Source organism: Pelophylax lessonae, assembly GCF_965119305.1.
Source record: "Pelophylax lessonae genome assembly, chromosome: 1".
Lineage (NCBI taxonomy): Eukaryota > Metazoa > Chordata > Amphibia > Anura > Ranidae > Pelophylax > Pelophylax lessonae.
Genome location: NC_138768.1, coordinates 48,670,452 through 48,697,265, shown reverse-complemented (window position 1 = coordinate 48,697,265; position 26,814 = coordinate 48,670,452). Strand labels below are relative to the sequence as shown.

Here is a 26,814-nt window from a genome sequence, read left to right as displayed (position 1 = left end):
TAGGTGATAAATCCACCTGGCCTCCCTTTGCAAGATACGGTGGTCCCATTAACTGCCACATATGTTTTGATGCACTCTTTCAAGCACAAAAAATTTGTGTGGATTCTTATTATGTTTCCAGGTTCCATGTCTTCCAATAGGGGACATTATGTCACCACTTTTTATGACCAAATGTGGTTATATACTGTATAAGTTGCCAAAAAAGGCGTTTTGTCTTTACCACATAGCAACTGCCACATTCACATAGCATTAACTATATAATGCCAAGAGTCGAACAATTGACAAAAATGTTTAGCTTGATGGATTTCTCTATTCGGCAACTTATGTCTTTTCCCTGGTATTATAAACTGAAAGTAAGGCTCGGTTCACATATATGCGAATTGGATGCGTTTTTTTTTTATCCATTTCACAAAACATGTGAATTGGACCGGCTTTCAATGGAGCCGGTTCACACATGTGCAGGGCGACCCCGGCGCGGTTTTGAAAAGGGTACTGTGCGATTTTGGGTCCAGTTCAGGTGCGATTTCCGGTAAGAATTTGCACCTGAATCGGTGAACAGAACCGCACCAGACTGCTGCACTGAAACCACGGCCACATATGTGTGAAGCCAGCCTTAGAGAAGTTACTTGAATCTGTAGGTTTCAAAATATTTGCATCCATCATTATTCCTTCGATACAAATCTCAGCATGATCTTATATACATTCAGCTAATTGAGGGTCAGCTTAAAGTAAGTACCAGTATTTACTAATGATGTGTCTAATATAATGTTGTTGTCTCGTATATCGAAGAATCAATTTGGTTGTATTGGTTTGACTTTATTCCCGATTTGTATTTTTTTCCCTTTTGTGACCATTTGTCCTGTTAATACGCTTTTTAAAGAGTTTTTATTTTATTTTTTATATCCATTAGCCAATAATCTTCGTCTTAATTCATTCGCCTGTTTTTGAAAATCATCTTGTAATGAGCAATTGCATTTGATTCGCAAATACTGCCCATAGGGTATCGATTTGACCAACTATATAGATGCCCACTATTGGCTCTCAATATGGTGTTTCCTGCCATAGGTTTATGAAGCAGGGTTGTGCCCAAGGTTAAATCAGATTTTACAAAAAATTGAATGCCAATAAAAGAAATACGTTTCTAGTCACATGTCATAATAAATGTTAAATTGAAAACATTCTTGTTAAGGCAGGGCTTGACAAATCCCAGGCACCATGTTGCCATGGGGACATGAAATTGCATCCTGGCGCCTGGGCTGCCTCCCGAATGCTTCCACACACCCCATGGGCCTGTTATGTATCCCGGGCTCCACTTGCCCATCTGCGGGTGTGGTACTGGCATAGCGGGTGCACCGGGAGGAGGGAAGGGAGGAGAGCGGACACACATCCACTCTCCTCCCCTTTGTGTTTTAACCCAGAAGTGACGTGTATGACCTAACTTCCGGAACCACGTTGACAGTTTTCTTGGTCATCGAGGTCGGGAAAGAATGTAATGCAGTGTGATGTGCATTGCATTACATTCAGCTGAGCACAGGGGGGACCTGCAGGATCTTTTAGACCCTTAATGTCTTATTAAGAGAACTTGTCACCAAAAAAGCATCACAAAGGGGACTTTTGTCCCCTATGTGATGAAAAAAAAAGTTGTTAAAAAAAAATAAATAATTGAGGCCCTCTACCCCCATGTACAAATGCAAATGCAACTTAGCATCGGGAGGCTCAGCCTAATAACGTAGTTTGTGATACACATGCTACATATTGCCACGCACACCAGAATGAGAGCATAAATTCTAGCACCAGACCTCCTTCGTAACGCTAAAATGATGACCTATAGGGGTTTTTTAAAGAGTTGCATAGAGTACTGAAGTTTGTAGTCATTTCACGGTTTGACATGTTGGGTATCTATTTACTCGGTGCAACCTCAGTTTTTATATTATATTTTACCAAACAAATAGATAATTTATTGTGTTTTTGTGCCCCCTAAACTTTTGCGGTAATATTGTGTGACATAAAAAATTGGAACTACCCCTATTTTATTCTCTAGGGTATCCACTTTCAATAAATATATAATGTTTTGGGGGTTTCATGTTATCTTCAGGCCTAAAATGATTTTTTAAACATGTTGCCAAAAAAGGCAAAACGGCTCTGGCAGCAAAAGGGTTAAAGGATAAGTTAACCTTCGGGAACATGTTACATGTTCTACCTGTAAGCTTTGTTGGTTAAAAAAAAAACTGGATCCTAACTTTTTTAGCTGGTTCCTAGATTCAAAGCAAATTTGTCAAGCCCTGTATTAAGGAGTTGTACAAATATTTGCAGCAGTTTCTTAGGTCCATCCCAGAGCATGAGGAGATCATCTATGTACCTGTGCCATGATAGAATGTGGCAAAGGTACATAGAGAGGGACACATCAATCAGGATGAGGCGTTACCACCCCCGCCCAGATACAAATTGGCGTAGAATGGGGCACAGAACTTCCCCATCGCTACCCCCTGTACCTTGAGGTAGTGGGAAACGTCACTCACAAAAAAATTGTTCCTAAGAATGAAATCAAATAGGGACAGCACAAATTTGTTGTAGTTCTTCTGGCTGGTGCTTGTCTCCTGGAAAAACATGTTCACAGTGGATATGCCTACCTCATGTAGAATACTACTGTATAGCACTTCTACATCTATAACTACCAGACATATTGGATATTGGAGGCAACATGTATATTATCAATCATCTGAAGTAGGTGGATTTTTTTTTTTAGTATAAAATGATAATGATGTTGTTACACATGGTTTAAGGTGAGTGTCCACAAGGACACTTGCATTTTCCATTAGACTGCTATGACCAGAGATGATGGGTCTCCGTGGTGACATGGTGGAATTTTTATGGATCTTGGGCAGTGCATAAAATGTGGGTGCCTGTGGTAAATCTACCTTTAGGAGTTTCCAGGTGGTTTTGGGAATAGTACCTAATTTCTATGCTTCATTAATAATCTGGCGGTATTCCTGTTTAGCTTTAAGCAATCAGCTTTGAGGAACTTTTGTGCATCATGCGGAACTGTTAAGAAATTTGTAGACACATAAAAGTATACTGTTTTGTTGACGTTATCACTATATTGCCCCCTAATATATTGTCCGAGGGTTTTACAACAATGTTTTGTCCACATTTAAGATCTTCTAGGGCCTTTCTCTGAGTTTGAGTAAGATTGTATTGTGTTCCTTCTTTGTTGGATAGAGCCCTAATCTCTCATGTAGTTTGTTGGACAAATGCTAGAATATTGCCGTTTAAAGATAAAGACGTATTCGATTTGTGTTTGAATTCATTTAATAAAGAGAAGCCCGAGGAAACAGAGGATATTTTATCATTGGTCTCCAATTGTTCTTTTAAGTCCCATCTATCTATGCCATCTACAGGTTCAGAGGTGTCACTCTCTTCCAAAAGTTCAATTATTTGTTGAAGGGCCGTAAAGTCTTGTCGTTTATACCGGGACCAGTCAAAGTCATTGATCCAATCCTGACGTACAGTATTTGTGTATTATCTTAAGTATTTATTTCCTGGCAAGCAGATGAGTAGGTAGGTTTAAACAACCCAAACAGATTTTATATGCAAATTAAATGACCCCAGTTCCCCAATATTCTTTAATCAATCCCACTTTGATTCAGACAGATACACAATCCGTAATGCACAAACCCGGTGATCCTTCTAATGTGCAGTCACACAGGTAAGGAACACACATCAAGATGTCCCTAGTAACTCAATGCCTGTACCATTATCACAAGTCCAATCACAGGCTACTGCTACCAATAATACCACATGGTGTGGCGCCCTTAATGTACCTCTTGAGGGAGCGCCAGCACCAATATCACACAGACATTTTTTTTTTTTTTTAGAAAATCTGACACCGGAAAGCAACAAAACAGTACAAAACATACACCACCATTTGAAACAAGCACAGACCGAAAGGATTCCTTAGAAATTATTAATCTATCCTCAACACTTCTTTCTTCGGAAGAAGTGGAGGTGTTATCATTAGGCTTAGGATTTTGTCCTGAAAAGGACTTTGACCCTTTCAAAACCATCAGATATTTATCTGTTTGCCAGGAATTTAATTCTTAAGGTAATTCACAATAAAAAATAAATACATCAGGATTGGATCAATGGCTTTGACTGGTCCCGGTATAAAAGACAAGACTTTAAGGCCTATAACTAATTGAACTTTTGGAAGAGAGTGACAGCTCTGAACCTGTAGATGACATCGATAGATGGGACTTAGAAGAACTATTGGAGACCAATGATGATATATCCTCTGATCTCTCTTGCTTCCCTTTAGTAAACGAATACAAATGCAAATCAAATACATATCCGTCTTTATCTTTAAACGGCAATGTTCTAGCATTTGTCCAACAAACTACATGGGAGATTAGTGCGCTATCCAACCAAGATGAAACACAATACAGCCTGACTCAAACTAAAAGAAAGGCCCTCGAATATCTTAGACATAGACAAAACATTTCTGCAAAAGGGGGCAATATAGTGATAATGTCAACAGAACAATAAACATTTATGTGTCTACAAATACTTAATAATTCAGCATGGTATAAAACAGTTCCCCAAAGTAGATTGCTTAAAGCTAAACAGCAATACCGCCAGATTATTAATAAAACATACACATTTGGTACTGATCCCAAAATCACCTGTGAATTCCTAAAGGTAGATTGGCCATGGAAAACCACATTTCATGCACTGCCCAAGATCCATAAAAATTCCACCATGCCACCATGGGAACCCATCATCTCTGGTCGCGGCAGTCTAATAGAAAATGCAAGTGTCCTTGGGGACACTCGCCTTTTACCACATGTAAAATCATTACTATCTTATACTAAAGACACAATTCCTTGTGGACACTCACCTTCAACCATGTGTAACAACATCATTATCATTTTATACTAAAGACACAATTCACTTATTTCAGATGATTAATAATATACATGTGGCCTCCCATATCTTGCTGATAGCTAAAGACATAGAAGCATTATACAGTATTATTCCACATTAGAAAGGCATATCCACAGTGAACATGTTTCTACAGGAGATGAGCACCAGCCAGAAGAACTACAACAAATTTGTTCTGTCCTCACTTCATTTCATTCTTAGGAACAAGTATTTTGTGTTTGACAGTTCCCACTACCTTCAGGTACAGGGAATAGCTGTGCCCCATCCTACGCCAATTAGTACCCGGAGGGTGGGAACGTCTCATCCTGAGTGGTAAGTCCCTCTCTATGTACCTGTGCCACATTTTATCAAGTACATAGGTGACATCCTCATGCTCTGGGATAGACCTAAGGAACTGCAAACATTTATGCAACTTAACAAGAATGTTTTCAATTTAAAATTTACTATGACATGTGACCAGAAACACGTTTCTTTTCTTGACATTGACATTTTTATGAAACCTGATTCAACCTTGGGTACAACCCTGTTTCACAAACCTATGACAGGGAACACCATATTAAGAGCCAAAAGAGGGCATCCATCAAGTTTGGTAAAATCAATACCCTATGGGCAGTATTTGCGAATCAAACGCAATTGCTCATCACAAGATGATTTCCAAAAACAGGCAAATTAATTAAGACAAAGATTATTGGCTCGTGGATATTCTAAGAAAAAACTCTTAAAAAAGAGTATCAACGTACCAATGGTCAGAAGAGGGAAAACTTGATTTTCCCCCAAGAAAACCCAAATCGGAAACCCAGTCAAACCAATACAACCAAATTGATTCTTCAACATACCAGACAACAACATCATATTATGGCACTTTTCCACTGCAAGTACCGGCTCGGCTCTACTCGGCCCTGCTTGGCCTGGTTTGCTTTTCCACTGCTGGTACCGCATGGTACGGTGTTGGAACGGTTCGGTACGGTACGGTATAGTTTGCTTTTCCACTAAAGTAGTACTAAAGTTAAGTGGGTGGAATAACAACGGGAAGGGTGGGATTCTCTGACCAATCAGTGGCTAGTAGTGACTGCATGCAAAGGATTGTGGGATATGGTACCGGGTATGGTACCTCTTGGAACCACAATCGAGGTGGTACTGTTTTTGAGAGCCGTACCGTTCGGTTCCATGCAGTGGAAAAGCGCCGCCGTACCGTACCGAACCGTTCCTACACCATACCATGCGGTACCAGCAGTGGAAAAGCACAAAAGCGAGCCGAACCGTTTGGTTCCATGCAGTGGAAAAGCGCCATTAGACACATCATTAGTAAATACTGGTACTTACTTTGAGCTGACCCTGAAGTAACTAAATGTATAAAAGATCATGCTGAGATTTATATTGAAGGAATAATTCCATTCAAGATCATCTTGTACATAGTCACTTTGGTCAAACAGGGGGACATGATAGATGCAAATATTTTGGTACCTACAGATGCCGTAACTGCTCTTACTGTCAGTTTATATTACCAGGGAAAAGACATGAGTTGCCAAATGGAGAAATCCATCATGCTAGACATTTTGTCAATTGTCAGACTGTTGGCATTATATATTTAATGCTATGCAACTGTGTGGGAAAGTCGAAAAAGCCATTTTTTGATAACATACATACAACCACATTTTGGCCATAAAAAGTGGTGAAATAATGTCACCCATTGGGAGACATGGAACCTGGAAACATAATAAGAATTCATGCTCTGTTAAATTGTTTGCGCTTAAAAGAGTGCATCAAAACATACGTGGCAGTTAATGTGACCGCCTTATCTTGCAAAGGGAGGCCAGGTGGACTTATCACCTAGAATCTAACAAGTCCTCCAAAGCAGTGTCAATATGAAGGTTGGGAATTACACAGCAAGAAAAAAAACACACTTCCCAGAGGCTAAACATAGCAAACTAGGCAAAACAAGAGCTCAATCAGGAACAACTGGAGCTCACCTGACAAAAATATCAAATACACCCTCAAAGAGGACTAAACCTCTCCAACAGCGGCCTGCAAAACCTTGTGGCCAAAAGAAGCATCCACAGATGCCAACACATCCACCTTATAAAATTTAGCAAAAGTGTGCACAGACGACCATGTGGCCATCTTGCATACCTGCATCACTGATGCCTGATGACGGAAGGCCCAGGAGGCACTAAGCGCCCTCATAGAATGCGCCTTAACAGGGAAAGGAGGATCCTGAACCTTAATGAAATAGGCCTGCACCACTGTCTGTCTGATCCATCTGGAAATGGTCGCAGCAGACGCGGCCATCCCCTTACTGGATCCATCTGTAAGGACCAACAAAGAATCAGATTTCCGAAATGACTCAATCGCTGTCAAATACACCCTGATTGCCCGAACCACATCCAAAGAACGTAAGACAATCTCTTTAGGATGCTTTGGCTTAGGATACAGAGAAGGCAGCATCATGTTTTCATTTAAATGGAAACCAGAGTCAACTTTAGGAAGGAATGACTGACAGGTACGAAGCACTACCTTGTCCCTGTGAACCAACAGGTAAGATGAACAACAGGACAACGCAGCCAGCTCTGACACCCTGCGTGCATAAGTAATAGTCACCAAGAAAGCTACCTTCTGTGTCAAAGTGAGCAGAGGAATCTCACAAATACTTTCAAAGGGTAGTTTCTGAAGAACCGACAGCATTAAATTAGGGTCCCACGGAGGCAACGGAGACCTCACAGGGGGAGCCAGGTGGCGGACCCCCTGAACAAAGGTTTGAACCAAGGAATCTGTGGCCACTGGGCATTGAAAGAAAATCACTAGGGCCGATAGCTGGCCCTTGATGGTACCCAAGGCCGAACACTGATCTACACCTCTTTGGAGAAACTCCAAGACACGAGACACCGAGAAGGAGTGGAGGGATACCTACCCCCCCCCCCCCCCCCCCCCGAGACTCACACAAAGTAATGTATGCCCTCCAGACTCGATAAATCTTCCTAGAAGTTGATTTTATGGCTTTTAACAACGTAAGAATCACAAATTCAGACACTCCTCTATCCTTCAACACCTAGCTTTCAATAGCCAGGCCGTCAAAGCCAGTGACTGTAAAGCAGGATGGAAGATCAGTCCTTGAGTTAACAGATTTTCTCTAAGAGGAAGTCTTCAAGGGACATCGGCGACCAGCTGTACTAGGTCTGCATACCAGGACCTACAAGGCAAGTCCGGTGCCACTAGGATGACCGGAATCCCATCTGCCTCGATCCTTCGCAGAAGTCTCGGCAGAAGAGTCAGCGGAGGAAATATGTACATTAGACGATATTGGCTCCAAGGAGCTACAAGATCGTCCGTGGCGTCGACAGGAAAATCCTGCGACCTTGCTACGAACCTCTGCACCTTTCTGTTGAGATGAGAGGCCAACAAGTCCACATCGGTAGTCCCCCACCTGAGGCACAGTTGATAAAACACCTCCAGGTGGAGGGACCATTCTCCTTGATCCAACTTCTGTCAACTGAGGTAATCCCCCTACCAATTTTCCACCCCTCTAATATGCATGACAGAGACGGCCTGGAACAGCGTTTTGCCCATCTTAGAATGTCGGCTACTTCCCGGGCTGCTAGGGCACTTTTGGTGCCACCTTGATGATTGACATATGTCACAGCCTGGACCCCTCCCATGTCTTGACCACTTCCTGGTCACCATTCTTTTTACCTATGATGTTGGTGCCAAATCCAGAAAAAAAAGAGTACTGGACCCTTCCTATGTCTTAACCTGTTCATGGTAACAAGTCATTTTATCTATGATGTTGGTGTTATATCTGGAATAAAAAGAGTACTGGACCCTTACCATGTCGTAACCTTTTCATTGTCACAAGTATTTTTACCCATGATGTCGGTGCTATATGTGTAAGTAAATAGTACTGGACCCTTTCCATGTCTTGACCTCTTCATGCTTACAAGTATTTTTATTTATGATGTTGGTGCTATATCTAGAATAAAAAGAATACTGGACCCTTTCCATGTTTTGACCTCTTAAGGGTCAAAAGCATTTTTACCTATGATGTCGGTGCTATATCATAACAAAAAGAGTACTGGACTCTTCCCATGTATTGACCTCTTCATGGTCACAACATATATCTGTATGTAGCCAGGTGGAGGAATCGATTCTGGCAAGATTAAGTCTGATGTACTATCTCTTTAGTATCCGGGCTTATGTTAAGAGAATGGTGTGAGGGATTGGGGAAATTTAGTCCCGAAGAGAGTGAAGACTATGGATAACCTAAAGGATTGAACTATACTCCCAGGGAGCTTTTGGGTTCCGCAGAGACTGATGGGAGAGTCTATAAATTGGGGGCAGGACTAACGGTTCGTTCTCTTGCCTCAGGGACAGCTCGCTGTGCGGAAGGAGCTGCTGCGGTGAGCAGAGGAGAGATAGGCCAGAGGCCTAGCGAGAGACGCCAGGGAGAGAGGCGGCGGATGTCACGGAGCAAGGTGATGGACTGAGAGCAGAGACACTGAGGAGAGGTTGCGGGTGTTATCGCCGAGCAACTGGCTTAGGCTCCATGTACATGGGACGCTGGAAATGGCCGTTTAGGAGCAGTTGGGCATTTTTTTTAGAAGCCCCTGAACCCATCTACATTTTATCTTATCTGTCCATGTACACCAGGTCGTTTGCCGTCAGGGACTGTTTTTAGAACGCAATTATTTGCGTTTGAATGTGTGTTTCCCGGCGTTTCAAGCGCAAAAACGAACGCGATGACCCGCGTTTGGCGTTCGCGTTTTTCCATTTTAAAGGGGAATAATTTTTTTGACCTCTAGGAACGGTTCTAAACGCAAACGCCCGCAAATGCCCTCTAAACGCGGGTACAAACGCGACCGAACGGGCGTTTCAAACGTCCTAAAAATTCCAGCATTCAAAGGGACTTTTAACAACGTCCCGTGTACATGGAGCCTTAGTGGAAGAACTGCTGAACACGGACCTTACCGGATTGGGTGAGAGATATCTGATTACTGAAGACACTACAAGTCATACATTCAGGGCAAGGAAGGGCCTGTGACGCAGATCAGATATAAAAGGGGAGTTGCGCTGCTATCAAACGGTTGCCATAGGACACTGTAGTGCTGCGTTGGTGCGTGGTAAACCAGAAGGCCTTAAACATTATACCCTCAGAAACCCTAGACTGTGTGCATATTTGACAGAGCCTGGATATCTATACTTCTTTCCAGATTGGATTACAAATATTCCCCCTCCTTTATCTTGGATTACAAATATCATTCTTTGAATGATTGAGAGCTTCATTGCCGGTGAAGACTAGCAAGGCCTTGCTCAGAAGGAGACTCATACAATCCATAGAGAAAGGGGGCCCCCTATAGGTGACAGAGTGCACTCTGATAGATTGTATTTCAATAGTTGATTAGAGCCACTGATTTAAGTTAAACTGGTTGCATTATTCTTCAATAACTACAGAATATCTGATTATATCTGTTTGGCCACTCTCACATTGTCAAAGAAGGAATGGTTTATTGAAGTAGCAATTAATATACCATTCCTTATTTAAGGCATTATTATAATTACATTTGTGTGTCTTTTAAGCAAACAAGATCCTGAGTTCTGGGCCCTTTATGGTATTGGGGTTTTAGGACTCAGAATCTCTATTTGATTCTCTTTCTATTATATTTCCTGTTGTGTTGAATCTACAATTGTTATCATTTTACTAAAGACAGTAAAACTGATCTTTTATTATTGAAACTTTGTGGTGTCTACTTAATCAACATGTCAGAACCCATAGTGTCAGACTCAGTTGGGTCGGAAGTAGCTCAGGGCCCAGGAAGTAAGGAGGATCTGAATACACTCAGCAACCCCTGTGGGGGGTCATGCTACATGTATATCAAAAAATGTATGTAAAGTTTGGCCGTACATATGTATAAAAAAAAAATTAAGAAAACTCAATGTGGAGACGCTATCTGCAAGATTGACATTTTTTTTTACGGCAAAGCACATACAAACGGCAAATCTCACCACTTCAGACACTGAGGGTTATAATAAACAATTTATGCAATACATTTGTGCCAACCCAAATCTTACATATAATTGTTATATAGAATTGGGTTTTATATTTGGACAGAATCCATTTTTTTTTTAAAGAAGCTCCATCTTTGTGCAAACAGAACCCAGTGTGTACACGCATGTATGAAAAATGACCGAGCTTCTGCTTCAAGAAAGCTTACCTCCACTATGAACTGGTCTACAGAGTTCCTCTCGAAGTACATTCTTCGCTCACGCTTGTTTACACAGAGGGACTTCTGTGACGTACAGACTCCGTCCCTGCCGTACAGAACGATGAACACATCGGAATCTGTCCCGGCTCCGAAGATGTCACTGGTGTAAACTGTAATCTCATAGGGCACAACTAGGGAGAGATGGGTCATATCACTGAGTAAATACATGTACATACAAGATGGAAGAAGTAATGTATCTTTTAGTGGCATGTTTCACTTTTTTTTTTAGGTTTTTACTTCTGAAATTGTAACTGATCCCAAAAAATGAAGATTTGCTTCTTTATAGAAATAGTAATTGTACCTAAACATATGGGATTTGGTGATGTCACTACTGTGCTGATCACTGTTCTCTTTGCTAGAGGCTCTGAAATGAGGAATCAAAGCCTTGCCTCTACCAAGATGGCTGCCCCCACACAGACCCATTTCAGAACAAGGAATGGTAAGTTGGTAATGGGGAAAAGATCAGCTGCAGGGAGACCAGGGCACTGCTGACCAGTTCTTTGCCCTCTGCTTGCCTTTTTTGGGTACAGTTTTTAGAGTTCAATTCCTCTTTAACCACTTCCTTACCGCGCTACAGCCGAAAAACGGCTACAGTGCAGCTCTGTTGTTCGGGGAGGGCACCCATTGACATTCTACCGGGAACCATGCCTCTCGCACGCCCCCCCCCCCCCCCCTCGGGTGCGTATCCAGGGCACTCTGTGATCGCTGTGTCCTTCGAACACAGCCAATCAGAGATTCGGGTAAAGTGCCAATTACAGAGGCCCTTTACCACGTGATCAGCTATGTCCGATCACAGCTGATCACCACGATGTAATTGCATGCCCGTGCAACTGAAAGATGAAAATTGGCCTGGGCAGGTAGGGGGTACAAGTACCCAGTAGGCAAGTGGTTAAAGTATAGCGGAAACTTTTTTTAGTTTTAGAAAAAAGTAGGGAAAATGGCAACCTCTGTTAAGTTTTTATTGCTGTCTCCGATGGGTAGATTCACTCTCTATATGTCCTGGTGATCAATGTCTCATGGACAGAAAGTGATAGGAAATCCAAAATTTTACAGCTGACATCAGAACAGGAAGTAAGGGAAAAATCTTCTAATAGGGGCAACTTCCCTTTCCCTAATGCCCCGTACACACGTGCAGATTGTCGGCCGAAAAGATTTGCTCGACGACCGATCGGCTGATTGTAGGCTTGTTAGTATGATGCTTCCGACAGCCGACAGCACACTTTCGGCCGAACAGAATCTGTCGTGCAAGCATTAAAATTTTTGTATGCCGACACCAGAGCGGCCGATTGTTCGCCAGTCAGTACAGATTTCGGCCGACAGACAGCAGATTTGCAAGACTGGGCATGCTCAGAAAAGAAAAAAGACAAGGAAAGTTAACCATCACATGACATCACTTCTGCAGTCGGCTGTTGTTGGCCGACAATATTCGTGTGCAGTCTTTTGAAGTTTTCAACCGACACGACAGCCCTGGACAAAAGACGGCCGATCGTTCGGCCGACAATCTGCACGTGTGTACGAGGCATTACTCTGTACATATTTCCTCTCACTTTCTTTTGTATCTCAAGGAAAGGAAGTGTTATTGTCCCAAGAGAATGCAGATAGCAAAAAAAAAAAACTGCCAGGGGGTTTAACCCTTGTATACTCTATCCAAAGCTAAAAAAAAAAAAAAAGTTTTAGCTATACCTATGCCTAAAAAAGTAATGTGAACTGCTAATGATGTCCACGCTATCCCGCAACTGTGCTAGGGTCTACTTTATGTGTCCAGCTGAATTCCAGATTAGCATCAATACAGCTGAAATCGCCACTAACATAGGTGTGCACAGTCTATTGTTTTAGGGTGTGCACCCCAAAGCGCAAACACATTTGCGTGTGTGTGCATGTTCATATACACTGACGGTGTCAGTAGGGCAGTGGATGGCGTCAGTACTCTAGTTTTTATTTGTATTCATTTTTAGAATTTTCTGTTTTATATATTTTTTTTATTTTTCTTAGGAGACCCATTAGGGGCTTTAGTAAAATATCATGGGTCTAAATAGGGGGAATCTGGGTCATACGGGGCTATTAAGGTGTGCCTGGGCACATCTGCCACACCCTGTGCGCACGACTATGGTCACTAAAGTCTTTTTAATTCTGTGTAGCCAGTCTGGAGATGGAGGCAACCCAGCCAGACATCTCAGGCTGATCAGCTCTATTGCAGCAGTGCAGCTTGGTGAAAACACATTCCCAGCCTTCTGATTGGACAATGAAGGAACAGCAAGGCACTGACAAGTCGACACTATCCTCCCTTTGCTCTCTCACCATGTTAACACATTCCTTGTCAGCCCATGTGCATGCGGCAGAGCCTGATTTTAATGTAGTGCTGCCCTTCCTACTTCCAGTCTAAGTGCTGCTGTACAGGGGATTGCTGGAATCTGACAAGACCGATTTAGGTACATCCACTAGTTGCATTTATAAATAAATTTTGCCTTGTTTTCTTTTTTAATCTGTCTGGAATTTAGCTTCAATCTGAATTGCATTTAATGCATCATAGCCAGTGGTAGGTTTTCCCCCTCTGCTTGTCGGTAGGACACAGCCTCATGTTACATGATTCCACAGTCATTCCCACTTTGAACTATAGAGGGTGAAGACTGGGATATGAGGAAGCCAAGGCTTCTTTTTTTTTTTTATCTTTCGGGGCAATTCAGAAAAATAAATGGTTGCTGGTCATGGTGCATATTCAGTGTACAGGGCCTTAGGCATCATTTAAAAAAAAAGTGAAGGAAAATGTAAAATACTGACGGCTTTGCTTATATCCTAGTCATATACCTCCACTTTTATGGCAGATCATGTGACCCATGCCTCATCATTAGCCATTTGATCTCTATGATAGGGGAAGGAACTGTCTTTTGGTTAAACATCACACCTCCAAGGCTTGGCATTGATCATCCCAAAGATCACTGAATAGTAAAAGATTGCTTACAATATAAAGCTCAACTTCGAGCTAACTTTTTTTAAGTCCCTCTGATAGTTTAAAAAAAAAAAAAAAAAACAGCTTTGTTTACATGACTCTTTTTGTATCCAGCACTGTCCCCTGCAGTAATAGCTATCCACCACTAGATGTCCTCAGTCTTCTGTGTTGAATGACAGCCATTCAACCCAGAAGACATTATGGACCCACCCATGAGGGGCTTCACCACAACACCCTGCGTCATGCAATGCATCAAGGACCATCCAGGGCTGGGAGAAGATTCAAAGAAAGGGGAGGGGGGATTTATTTTTTTTAAAGCAACTTATATGGAAAGTGCAGGCCACTTCAAGAGCAGTGGTGATCATTTTTTATTATTTTATACAGTAAATGCCTTCAGTTGTACCAGATTTAATATTTAGCAATCTCTTGGTCAATTGTCTTATCATTTTACTACCTCCCTGAATGGAGACCATATTCCAGACACTGGGCTCTATTCACGAAGCGGTATCTATCGCTTTAAGAAATGCTGCAAAATAGCGCTCAATGTTTTTTAAAAAATGTTTTGGCATTCACAAAAAAACACGACTAAAATACCGCATGCACTTTTTTATGAAGCAATGTGGTATTTTAGTAGTGAAAGCGTTCAGTATTTTACCAACCAATGAGTCATCAGCTGTCTACTAACAAGGGGGTCCCCAGATCCACCCCCCCATGTGAAGGAGTATGGGGTGCATAGTACCCCTACTCATTCACCAAAAAAAGTGCTGAAAAAGCAAATAAAATTATACAGTTTTTGAAAAGTCCTTTAAAAGAGAGTGTCCCCCAGTGTAGCTGCCTGCTGTGGGGGCACTCAACAGAAGGGAGGGGCCAGGAGAGCTGAAGAGGGACCCGAAAAGAAGAGGATCCGGGCTGCTCTGTGCAAAACCAACTGCAAAGAGGAGGAAAGTATAACATACATGGAGTGTACTGTTCCCTATGTGAAAGCTGAATGTCCTATATACATACATGGAGTGTACTGTTCCCTATGTGATTGCTGTATGTCCTATATACATACATGGAGTGTACTGTTCCCTATGTGATTGCTGTATGTCGTATATACATACATGGAACGTACTGTTCCCTATGTCATAGCTGTATGTCCTATATTCATACATGGAGTGTACTGTTCCCTATGTCATAGCTGTATGTCCTATATACATACATGGAGTGTACTGTTCCCTATGTCATAGCTGTATGTCCTATATACATACATGGAGTGTACTGTTCCCTATGTGATTGCTGTATGTCGTATATACATACACGGAGTGTACTGTTCCCTATGTCATAGCTGTATGTCCTATATACATACATGGAGTGTACTGTTCCCTATGTGATTGCTGTATGTCCTATATACATACATGGAGTGTACTGTTCCCTATGTGATTGCTGTATGTCCTATATACATGCATGGAGTGTACTGTTCCCTATGTGATTGCTGTATGTCCTATATACATACATGGAGTGTACTGTTCCCTATGTCATAGCTGTATGTCCTATATACATACATGGAGTGTACTGTTCCCTATGCCATAGCTGTATGTCCTATATACATACATGGAGTGTACTGTTCCCTATGTGATTGCTGTATGTCCTATATACATACATGGAGTGTACTGTTCCCTGTGTGATTGCTGTATGTCCTATATACATACATGGAGTGTAATGTTCCCTATGTCATAGCTGTATGTCCTATATATATACATGGAGTGTACTGTTCCCTATGTCATAGCTGTATGTCCTATATACATACATGGAGTGTACTGTTCCCTATGTGATTGCTGTATGTCCTATATATATACATGGAGTGTACTGTTCCCTATGTCATAGCTGTATGTCCTATATACATACATGGAGTGTAGTGTTCCCTATGTGATTGCTGTATGTCCTATATACATACATGGAGTGTACTGTTCCCTATGTGATTGCTGTATGTCCTATATACATACATGGAGTGTACTGTTCCCTATGTCATAGCTGTATGTCCTATATACATACATGGAGTGTACTGTTCCCTATGTGATTGCTGTATGTCCTATATACATACATGGAGTGTACTGTTCCCTATGTCATAGCTGTATGTCCTATATACATACATGGAGTGTACTGTTCCCTATGTGATTGCTGTATGTCCTATATACATACATGGAGTGTACTGTTCCCTATGTCATAGCTGTATGTCCTATATATATACATGGAGTGTACTGTTCTCTATGTGATTGCTGTATGTCCTATATACATACATGGAGTGTACTGTTCCCTATGTCATAGCTGTATGTCCTATATACATACATGGAGCGTACTGTTCCCTATGTCATAGCTGTATGTCCTATATACATACATGGAGTGTACTGTTCCCTATGTGATTGCTGTATGTCCTATATACATACATGGAGTGTACTGTTCCCTATGTCATAGCTGTATGTCCTATATACATACATGGAGTGTACTGTTCCCTATGTGATTGCTGTATGTCCTATATACATACATGGAGTGTACTGTTCCCTATGTCATAGCTGTATGTCCTATATACATACATAGAGTGTACTGTTCCCTATGTGATTGCTGTATGTCCTATATACATACATGGAACGTACTGTTCCCTATGTGATTGCTGTATGTCCTATATACATACATGGAGTGTACTGTTCCCTATGTCATAGCTGTATGTCCTATATACATACATAGAGTGTACTGTTCCCTATGTGATTGCTGTATGTCCTATATACATACATGGAGTGTACTGTTCCCTATGTCATAGCTGTATGTCCTATATACATACATGGAGTGTACTGTTCCCTATGTGATTGCTGTATGTCCTATATACATACATGGAGTGTACTGTTCCCTATGTGATTGCTGTATGTCCTATATACATACATGGAGTGTACTGTTCCCTATGTCATAGCTGTATGTCCTATATACATACATGGAGTGTACTGTTCCCTATGTCATAGCTGTATGTCCTATATATATACATGGAGTGTACTGTTCCCTATGTCATAGCTGTATGTCCTATATACATACATGGAGTGTACTGTTCCCTATGTCATAGCTGTATGTCTTATATACATACATGGAGTGTACTGTTCCCTATGTCATAGCTGTATGTCCTATATACATACATGGAGTGTACTGTTCCCTATGTCATAGCTGTATGTCCTATATACATACATGGAGTGTACTGTTCCCTATGTCATAGCTGTATGTCCTATATACATACATGGAACGTACTGTTCCCTATGTGATTGCTGTATGTCCTATATACATACATGGAGTGTACTGTTCCCTATGTCATAGCTGTATGTCCTATATACATACATGGAGTGTACTGTTCCCTATGTCATAGCTGTATGTCCTATATACATACATGGAGTGTACTGTTCCCTATGTCATAGCTGTATGTCCTATATACATACATGGAGTGTACTGTTCCCTATGTGATTGCTGTATGTCCTATATACATACATGGAGTGTACTGTTCCCTATGTCATAGCTGTATGTCCTATATACATACATGGAGTGTACTGTTCCCTATGTCATAGCTGTATGTCCTATATACATACATGGAGTGTACTGTTCCCTATGTCATAGCTGTATGTCCTATATACATACATGGAGGGCACTGTTCCCTATGTGATAGCTGTATGTCCTATATACATACATGGAGTGTACTGTTCCCTATGTGGTAGCTGTATGTCCTATATATATATACATGAAGTGTACTGTTCCCTATGTCATAGCTGTATGTCCTATATACATACATGGAGTGTACTGTTCCCTATGTGATTGCTGTATGTCCTATATACATACATGGAGTGTACTGTTCCCTATGTCATAGCTGTATGTCCTATATACATACATGGAGTGTACTGTTCCCTATGTCATAGCTGTATGTCCTATATACATACATGGAGTGTACTGTTCCCTATGTCATAGCTGTATGTCCTATATACATACATGGAGTGTACTGTTCCCTATGTCATAGCTGTATGTCCTATATACATACATGGAGGGCACTGTTCCCTATGTGATAGCTGTATGTCCTATATACATACATGGAGTGTACTGTTCCCTATGTCATAGCTGTATGTCCTATATACATACATGGAGTGTACTGTTCCCTATGTGGTAGCTGTATGTCCTATATATATATACATGAAGTGTACTGTTCCCTATGTCATAGCTGTATGTCCTATATACATACATGGAGTGTACTGTTCCCTATGTGATTGCTGTATGTCCTATATACATACATGGAGTGTACTGTTCCCTATGTCATAGCTGTATGTCCTATATACATACATGGAGTGTACTGTTCCCTATGTGGTAGCTGTATGTCCTATATACATACATGGAGTGTACAATTCGGTCTGCAGCGCGGAAGGGAAGAGATATCTTTGGATGTCGCCATCATCTTCGGTTTTATCCAGCCAGCGTCCACATGGGAATTTAACCCTGTGTCCAAGAGACGGTGCATCAATTTCCACCCAGTCAAGGAACCACCCGGCGGAGGGCCCTGGAAAATGACACACAAATACAAACATAAGAACTATCATTTATATGAACCAAACAAATAATTCGGATGACCCCTCACTTCCTGTTCTGTCTGAGACCCATCACATAAGCAGAAGGTGGGCACACAGACAATGGTCACCTAGACAAATAGAGAGGGTGAATTTCCCCAATTGGGGGATACAGACTCCCCAAAAAAAAAAAAAACCTGGCAAAGTCTCCAACCCTTCCCTACTCTATGCCTTCAGTCTTACACAGTTGTACAGGCTCCTCTCCTGTACTGAAATTGCTTACTCTGATATCACTGCACACTGTGAGCGTCAAACAGTGTGCATTAGAAGTTGCAGCAAGTCAGAGCCTGCCTCAATTCCTGGCTGGAGGACGTACAGCAACATCTAGCCCTTTCCTCCCCAGTTAGACTGTCCCTGGCCCTGCCTCTTTCATTTATTGGATTTCAGTTATTTTAGGCTGCATTCACATGTCAGCGTATGGATCGCGGGCAGAATCGCCGCGATTCCCGCCCGCGATCCGGAGATCATTGCAAATCGCAGGACGCCTGTGCGTTGCCTGTGATTTGCAATAGCATCCCAAACGCTGAGTGATGTTGCCGTGATTTCCGCCTGCCGAATCGCGGTAACATCGCGCAAAAAAAATCTCTGGTATGAGGGTTCTTGAGAGGACTACTGATATGGGAAGCTGTGATGTTTCCAGAATGCACCGTCAGCCTCCTATCAACCATGATCTGCCTACATTGCTTAGAGGTGCAAAGAGGCCCAGTAATGATGTCAGCGGGTCCAAAATAAGGTATGCAATAAAAATGGAAACATTTTGTTTGAATTTTCATTAGAATGTTAATGAAGTTGGGGGGGTGGGGGGGGAGATAACCAAAAAATAAGCAAATTAAATTTCAGCTTTAAAGCTTCACACCTAGTTTAGGTTAAAGCTAAAATCCAGGCACAAACATTTTTATTCATTCCTGTTCTTCACTAGACACAAAGGATAGAAATTAGAGTTGCACCGTTTTTTTATCGGCGAGTATGAGTACCGATACTTTTGGTCAAGTACTTGCTGATACCAAAGAGCCAATACTTTGCGGGCGATTTGCGCCAATACAAAAATAATTGTCGCAAATCGCACTGCAAGGAATCACATGCGATTTGAACAGGAATGTGGTGCGATTTCTGTCCGAATCGCACGCAATTTCTCCCACTGCTCCTGTGTGAGTGTAAACATAGGGAAAAGCGCCATCTAGTGGGCAGTTTAAAAAATGTTAGAACTCACAGAACACATCTGGCCACAAGCAAAATAATCTACATAGGTGTCCCGGTCTGCTGCTAATAGCAAATCACAGCCACTGGAGGTGCTCACAGGGCTGGAGGAGAAGTTCTGGGACCCCGTAGGTATAGAGAGCGGAAATGATGTCAGCTTGGGGGCAGACCGCCTCTATATCTCCTCCAGCCTTGTGATAAAGACCGCTCATTGTTGCTCTCTTAGTGCAGGATGTCTGGTCTTGTCTCCGCCCCCTCGTGTAGAGACCGCATCTACATCTCCTCCAGTGAGCACCTTCAGCGGCCCTAATTTACTATAATTGGCGGTCCGGGTTATTTATGTAGATTATTTTGCATGTGGCCAGATATGTACTGTCACTGTGAGCTCTAACATATTTAAAACTGCCCACTAGATGGCGCTTTTCCCTTTCTATACACACGCACACACACAGGAGCAGTGGGGGGAAATTGCATGTGATACAGACAGGAATCGCACCACCTTTCAGTTCAAATCGCATGGATTTTTTTTGCAGTGCGATTTGCGTCCCTCCTTTTCATTTTGTATTGATGCAAATTGCACCTCAATTATACTCCAAAAAGGGAAATTACATCTAAAGGGATGCAGACCCTGACACTTTCCTCATTAGAAATCTGCAAGTGCAGCAGCTAAATGATAATTATAAAGTCACTCCCATACAGGTTCTCTTCCTCACCTTTGTTGTCATGGCCGATTTTGATCTTTTTGAGGGGTCCGATATCCACAGCCTCAACGGTGAAGACGTCAGTCTGCCCCCTCTCAAACTTGTTCTTGTTGGTCTTGGATGCTTTGAGGTTCATTAAACCTGAGGAGAGGGTAAAGGGAGTGGGTCACACTGACTAAAGAGATGAATCAGAGCGACAAATAAGGGTGAGGTTCAGGTATTCATCCAAACGCTGCACATTTTACCCAATGACATCACCCAGGAGACCCCATACCAGTTTTGAAGGGTCTGATGTTGAATTTGTTGGGAGGGGTAACCCACTGTTTTTTGTTGTGTTTTTTTGAGCCCCTTGGGTCTTCTATGTATTTGTGTGGATGTCCCCCATTACCAGCTATATCAGGTCCTTATCTAGAATAAGGGTCTGATATAGATAAAGAGAATCCCCATCTACTTTGTTTACAAACAGATGTAAGTGCCTGGGAGCAGCTGCCAATTTGCTGGTAAAAAATGTACACTTTCCCAGAGTAGTGCCCACCCCCCAATGCCATATATTTGACAATCCCTCGCCTATTAGCTTAGAAAATGGCACTTACTGTCTGTTAACATTTGAGTTTTTTTATTATTATTATTATTTTAAAATATATACTGTATATATATATATATATATTTATATATATATTTTTTTTACGCTGTTGCTTTAATTTTTTTTTTTTTTAATCGCTTTTATTGCTGTCACAAGGAATGTTTACATTTTTGTGACAGCAATAGGCATGTGACAGGTACTCTTTATGGAGAGATCTGGGGTCAATAAGATCCCAAATCGCTCCTCTGCATTTAAAAGCATTTAAAACACCAAGATCTGTGTTTTTTAATGCTTTTGATTTTTGAAAATGGCCCTGTTGTCATCTGGGTAAACCAGAAGTAATGTCATGTCATCACTTTAGGGTTACCATAGCAGAGACCTGATCAAAACCTATCCTAGCATTCTTTGGGTGTCCAACCAGCCATCAGCTGTGCCTGCTACAATGTAAAGTAGTGAGTGTACAGCTTGTATAACAGTGTAAATTTGCTGTCCCCTCAAAATAACTCAACACACAGCCATTAATGTCTAAACTGCGGGCAACAAAACTGAGTACACCCCTAAGTTAAAATGTCCAAATTCGGCCCAATTAGCCATTTTCCCTCCCCGGTGTCATGTGACTTGTTAATATTACAAGGTCTCAGTTGTGAATGGGGTGCAGGTGTTTTAAGTTTGGTGTTATTTTGGCCATACTTTGTATGGCCACCATTATTTTCCAGCACTGGCTTAATCCTCTTGGGCATGGAGTTCACCAGAACTTCACAGGTTGCCACTGGAGTCCTCTTCCACTCCTTCATGATGACATCACAGGAGTGGTGGATGGTAGAGACCTTGCGCTACTCCACCTTCCATTTGAGGATGCCCCACAGATTCTCCATAGGGTTTAGGTCCGGAGACATGCTTGGCCAGTCCATCACCTTTACCCTCAGCTTTTGTAGCAAGGCAGTGGTTGTCTTGGAGGTGTGTTTGGGGTCATTTTAATTTTGGAATAATGCCCCGCGGCCCAGTCTCTGAAGGGAGGGGATCATGCTCTGCTTCAGTATGTCACAGTACATGTTGGAATTCATGGTTCCCTCAATGAACTGTAGCTCCCCAGTGCCGGCAGCACTCATGCAGCCCCAGACCATGACACTCCCACCACCATGCTTGACTGTAGGCAAGACACACTTGTCTTTGTACTCCTCACCTGGTTGCCGCCACACACGCTTGACACCATCTGAACCAAATAAGTTTATCTTGGTCTCATCAGACCACAGGACATGGTTCCAGTAATCCATGTCCTTAGTCTGCCTGTCTTTAGCAAACTGTTTGCAGGCTTTCTTGTGCATCATCTTTAGAAGAGGCTTCCTTCTGGGACGACAGCCATGCAGACCAATTTGATGCAGTGTGTGGTGTATGGTCTAAGCACTGACAATGCTGGCAGAACTCATACGTCTATTTCCCAAAGACAACCTCTGGATTTGACGCTGAGCACGTGCATTAAACTTCTTTGGTAAACCATGGTGAGGCCTGTTCTGAGTGGAACCTGGCCTGTTAAAATGCTGTGTGGTCTTGCCCACCGTGCTGCAGCTCAGTTTCAGGGTCTTGGCAATCTTCTTATAGCCTAGGCCATTTTTTGTAGAGCAACAATTCTTTTATTCTGATCCTCAGAGGGTTCTTTGCCATGAGGTGCCATGTTGAACTTCCAGTGACCAGTATGAGAGAGTGAGAGCGATAACACCAAATTTAACACACCTGCTCCCCAACCACACCTGAGACCTTGTAATACTAACGAGGCACATGACACCGGGGAGGGAAAATGGCTAATTGGGCCCAGTTTGGACATTTTCACTTAGGGGTGTACTCACTTTTGTTGCCAGCAGTTTAGACATTAATGGCTGGCAGTTGAGTTATTTTGAGGGGACAGCAATTTTACACTGTTATACAAGCTGTACACTCACTACTTTACATTGTAGCAAAGTGTCATTTCTTCAGTGTTGTCACATGAGAAGATATAATAAAATATTTACAAAAATATGAAGGGTGTACTCATTTTTGTGAGATACTGTATATATATATATATATATATAAATATAAATATATATGCATTTACAAGTTCATGAAGCTCTATGTAATGATTACTACCCAAATTCATGATATAAGGCTAAAAGGACCAAAAATATAAATTTCCTTAAGACATGAATTCACGTTGATAATATGTTAATAATATGTTGAGGTTAAAAAAAAAATCACAATTGAAATGATGCTCTTATAAGTAAAAAAGGACTTTTACTTATTGCCAATCAGCTGCAGTTACTACTACAATAGACTCAGTGGGAGATACAGTGGGGAAAATAATTAATTGATCCCCTGAAGATTTTGTAAATTTGCCCACTTACAAAGAAATGAAGGCTCTATAATTGTAATCATATGTGTATTTTAAATGATAGAGACAAAATATCAAGCAAAAATCGAGATAATATAACTTGAATTGCAGTTCAGTGAGTAAAATAAGTATTTGATCCCCTACCAGCCAACAACAATTCTGGCTCTGCAGACTGGCTACAGTATGTACTTATGTGATACACAGTATAGTCCTGTCAATTTAAGAAGGTGCTCCTAATGATAACTCATTATGTGTATAAAAGACACCTGTCCAAAGAATCTCTTTCTTCCATTCAAACCCACCATCATGAGCAAGACCAAAGAGCTGTCAAAGGATGTAAGGGACAAGATTGTAGACCTGCACAAGGCTGGAATGGATTACAAGACCATCAGCAAGAAGCTTGGTGAGAAGGAGACTACTGTTGCAGCGATTATTCGAAAATAGAAAGAAAGAAAGAAAAAATAACCATCAATCGCCCTCGGTCTGAAGCTCCATGCAAGATTTTGCCTCATGGGGTAAGGATGATCATGAGAAAAGTGAGAGATCAGCCCAGAACAATACGGGAGGAGCTTGTAAATGATTGCAAGGCAGTTGGCACCATAGTCACCAAACAAACCATTGGTAACACAATGCGCCACCATAGATTTAAAATCCTGCAGCGCCCACAAGGTCCCCCTCCTCAAGAAGGCACATGTACAGGTCCATCTGAAGTTTGCCAATGAACACCTAAATGATTCAGAGAAGGATTGGGAGAAAGTGCTGTGGTCAGATGATACTCAAATTGAGCTCTTTGGCATTAACTCGACTCGCTGTGTTTGGAGGAAGGCAAAGAACACCATCCCTACAGTCAAGCACGGAGGTGGAAACATCATGCTTTGGGGCTGTTTTTCTGCTAAAGTTACAGACTGACTTTACCACATTGAGGAGCCAATGGATGGGGCCATATTTTTCTTGGATGAGAACCTTCTTCCCTCAGCCAGAACACTGAAGAAGGGTTATGGATGGGTTTTCCAGCACGACAATGACCCAAAACATACTGCCATGGCAACAAAGGAGTGGCTCAAAACGAAGCACATTAGGGTCATGGAGTGGCCTAGCCAGTCTATAGACCTTAGTCTTCTAGAAAATTTATGGAGGGAGCTGAAACTTTGAGTTGCCAAGTGACAGCCAAGAAACCTTAAGGATTTAGAGAAGATCTGTAAAGAAGAGTGGACCAAAATCCCTCCTGAGATGTGTGCAAACCTGGTAACCAACTACAAGAAACGGCTTACCTCTGTGCTTGCCAACAAGGGTTTCTCAATCAACTACTAAGTCATGTTTTGCTTGGGGATTGAATACTTATTTTACTCATTGAACTGCAACTCAATTTATAATATTTGTATCATGTATTATTTCTGGATTTTTGGTTGATATTCTGTCTCTATCATTTAAAATACACCGATGATAAAAATGATAGAACCTTTATTTCTTTGTAAGTGGGCAAACTTACAAAATCTGCAGGATCAAAATAATTACTTTCCCTACGTACATGCATCAGTGTTATTAGCAGGCTGAACAAAAAAAATCCATTAGTGTATGGTCAGCTTTAGTTATCAGCTAATGAGATCATCAGTTACTGTAGAAACTCCGGGAGGAGATCAGAGAGCCTTGACTGCTGACATTTCTGCTCTGGTGGGGAGAGCATACAAGTAAATAACAGCACATGCATCTCTCCCTAAGTGTCGGTTCACACTATGGTGATCCGACTTCGGGGGCGACCTGTGAAGTCGTGTGCACCGCGACTTGCAGGGACTTCACATAATGGAAGTAGTACAGGAATTATTTTCTTGAGTCGCTCCTATTAGAACGGTTCCCGTAGCACAGAATGGACCGCGACTTGTCAGGCTGACAAGTCGCCTGACAAGTCGCGGTAGTGTGAACCGGGACTAAGAGGCTGTCCTATATTAAATAATACATTCATTATAAATTAGTTATAAATTATTATAAAAATTCCAATTATTATAAATGCCCATTTCTGAGTGGTTCATTTTATCTTCTTCATAAAAAAAAAAAAAAAAAAAACATTGTTGGATATTTCTGTTATTTTATCCACCCACTCTCAGTAAATGTAACAATATTATAATCCGTGATTCTCACCAGTATCATCTTTCTCTCCATACAATATAATAAACACATTGGCATCGGTCCCAGCGTTTTTCTTGTCCCCCGTTTTCACTCTCACTGTGTATGTTGTAGATTTGGCTGCAAAGTGAAATAAATTAATTCATATCACATCATTTTGCTGCACATGGGTTCATGTTTTTGTGAGTCACAGATTCTAGGAGAACTTTTTTGCAATCGCAAACTCAGCATGATATTCGTCTTTTAAGCACAACTGAATTTCTGTTACATTATACAAAGACAGAGGTTGTTATTTACATCATTGCATGAAACTGGTTAACACTGTTATTAATAAATGACCTTGTACGTTGTTTTTTCATACTTTATGTTGCTTATCCTTAACTTGGCACTAAAATTACCAGTGTCGGCTGGGGGTGGACACTAACACTGACATCAATCCTTTGGTCATGAATAAGGGGAGGTGTGGCGCGCTTTCAGAAGTAGAAAATTAAATATATAAATAATTACTGTGATTAAATTAACAAGGTGAATAAATAATTACGTTGTCTTCTCTCAATTCCTTATCCTCATGATATATAAAATAATATGAAAAATTGTGAAAAAAATATATAAAGTACAACCAATCTTCAAGTTGCTAAAATCAAATTAGAAAGTGCTTCAATCCAATAAATATTTTACATAATTCAATAAATACTTTAAATTAAACTGGGTGTTTTCAATCTTCATAATTGTTCAATAAACCGTGTCCATAATTATAAATACAGTCAGTAATTCAATCTTCAATTAGTGCTCGTGCTTTCTTTCCACCTTAAATGATTATAAAAATCCAATTGTGTGTCTCCAACTTATATCCTAAAGTGCTTCTGTGCAATATAAGGTGCTGTGCCTTGTTCCTCCACCAGGTGTCACCTCTAGGTGTACAAAATTCTCACCTTCATGCAATGAATAGATCGCAGAATGTATGTAATGCACCCCCGATTGGGTGTTGATAAGCCTGGATTTACTGCCTGCGGCTTCCTAGTCCTTATCCCGGTATCCTTCTATGGGTCCGCCCCGGTTATGGTCCTCAGGGGTCCTAGTCTCCTATCG

General features: G+C 41.5%; 1 protein-coding gene and 1 long non-coding RNA gene across 2 annotated transcripts in view; one reads left to right on the top strand and one right to left on the bottom strand.

Annotated features, from left to right (window-relative positions):
* Positions 1-26,814, bottom strand: part of LOXHD1 (lipoxygenase homology PLAT domains 1) — a gene marked incomplete at its 5' end in the record, with an annotated part of 374,771 nt that overhangs the window by 110,009 nt on the left and 237,948 nt on the right. The window contains 4 exons of the mRNA XM_082254549.1: positions 11,142-11,323; positions 18,530-18,694; positions 20,672-20,800; positions 25,741-25,845. Coding sequence (XP_082110675.1) covers positions 11,142-11,323; positions 18,530-18,694; positions 20,672-20,800; positions 25,741-25,845 — 581 coding nt within the window. The remainder of the gene's footprint in view (positions 1-11,141; positions 11,324-18,529; positions 18,695-20,671; positions 20,801-25,740; positions 25,846-26,814) is intronic.
* LOC309553501 overlaps positions 1-26,814 on the top strand; it is a 1,012,307-nt gene that overhangs the window by 958,088 nt on the left and 27,405 nt on the right. The gene's annotated exons all lie outside the window — the stretch shown is intronic.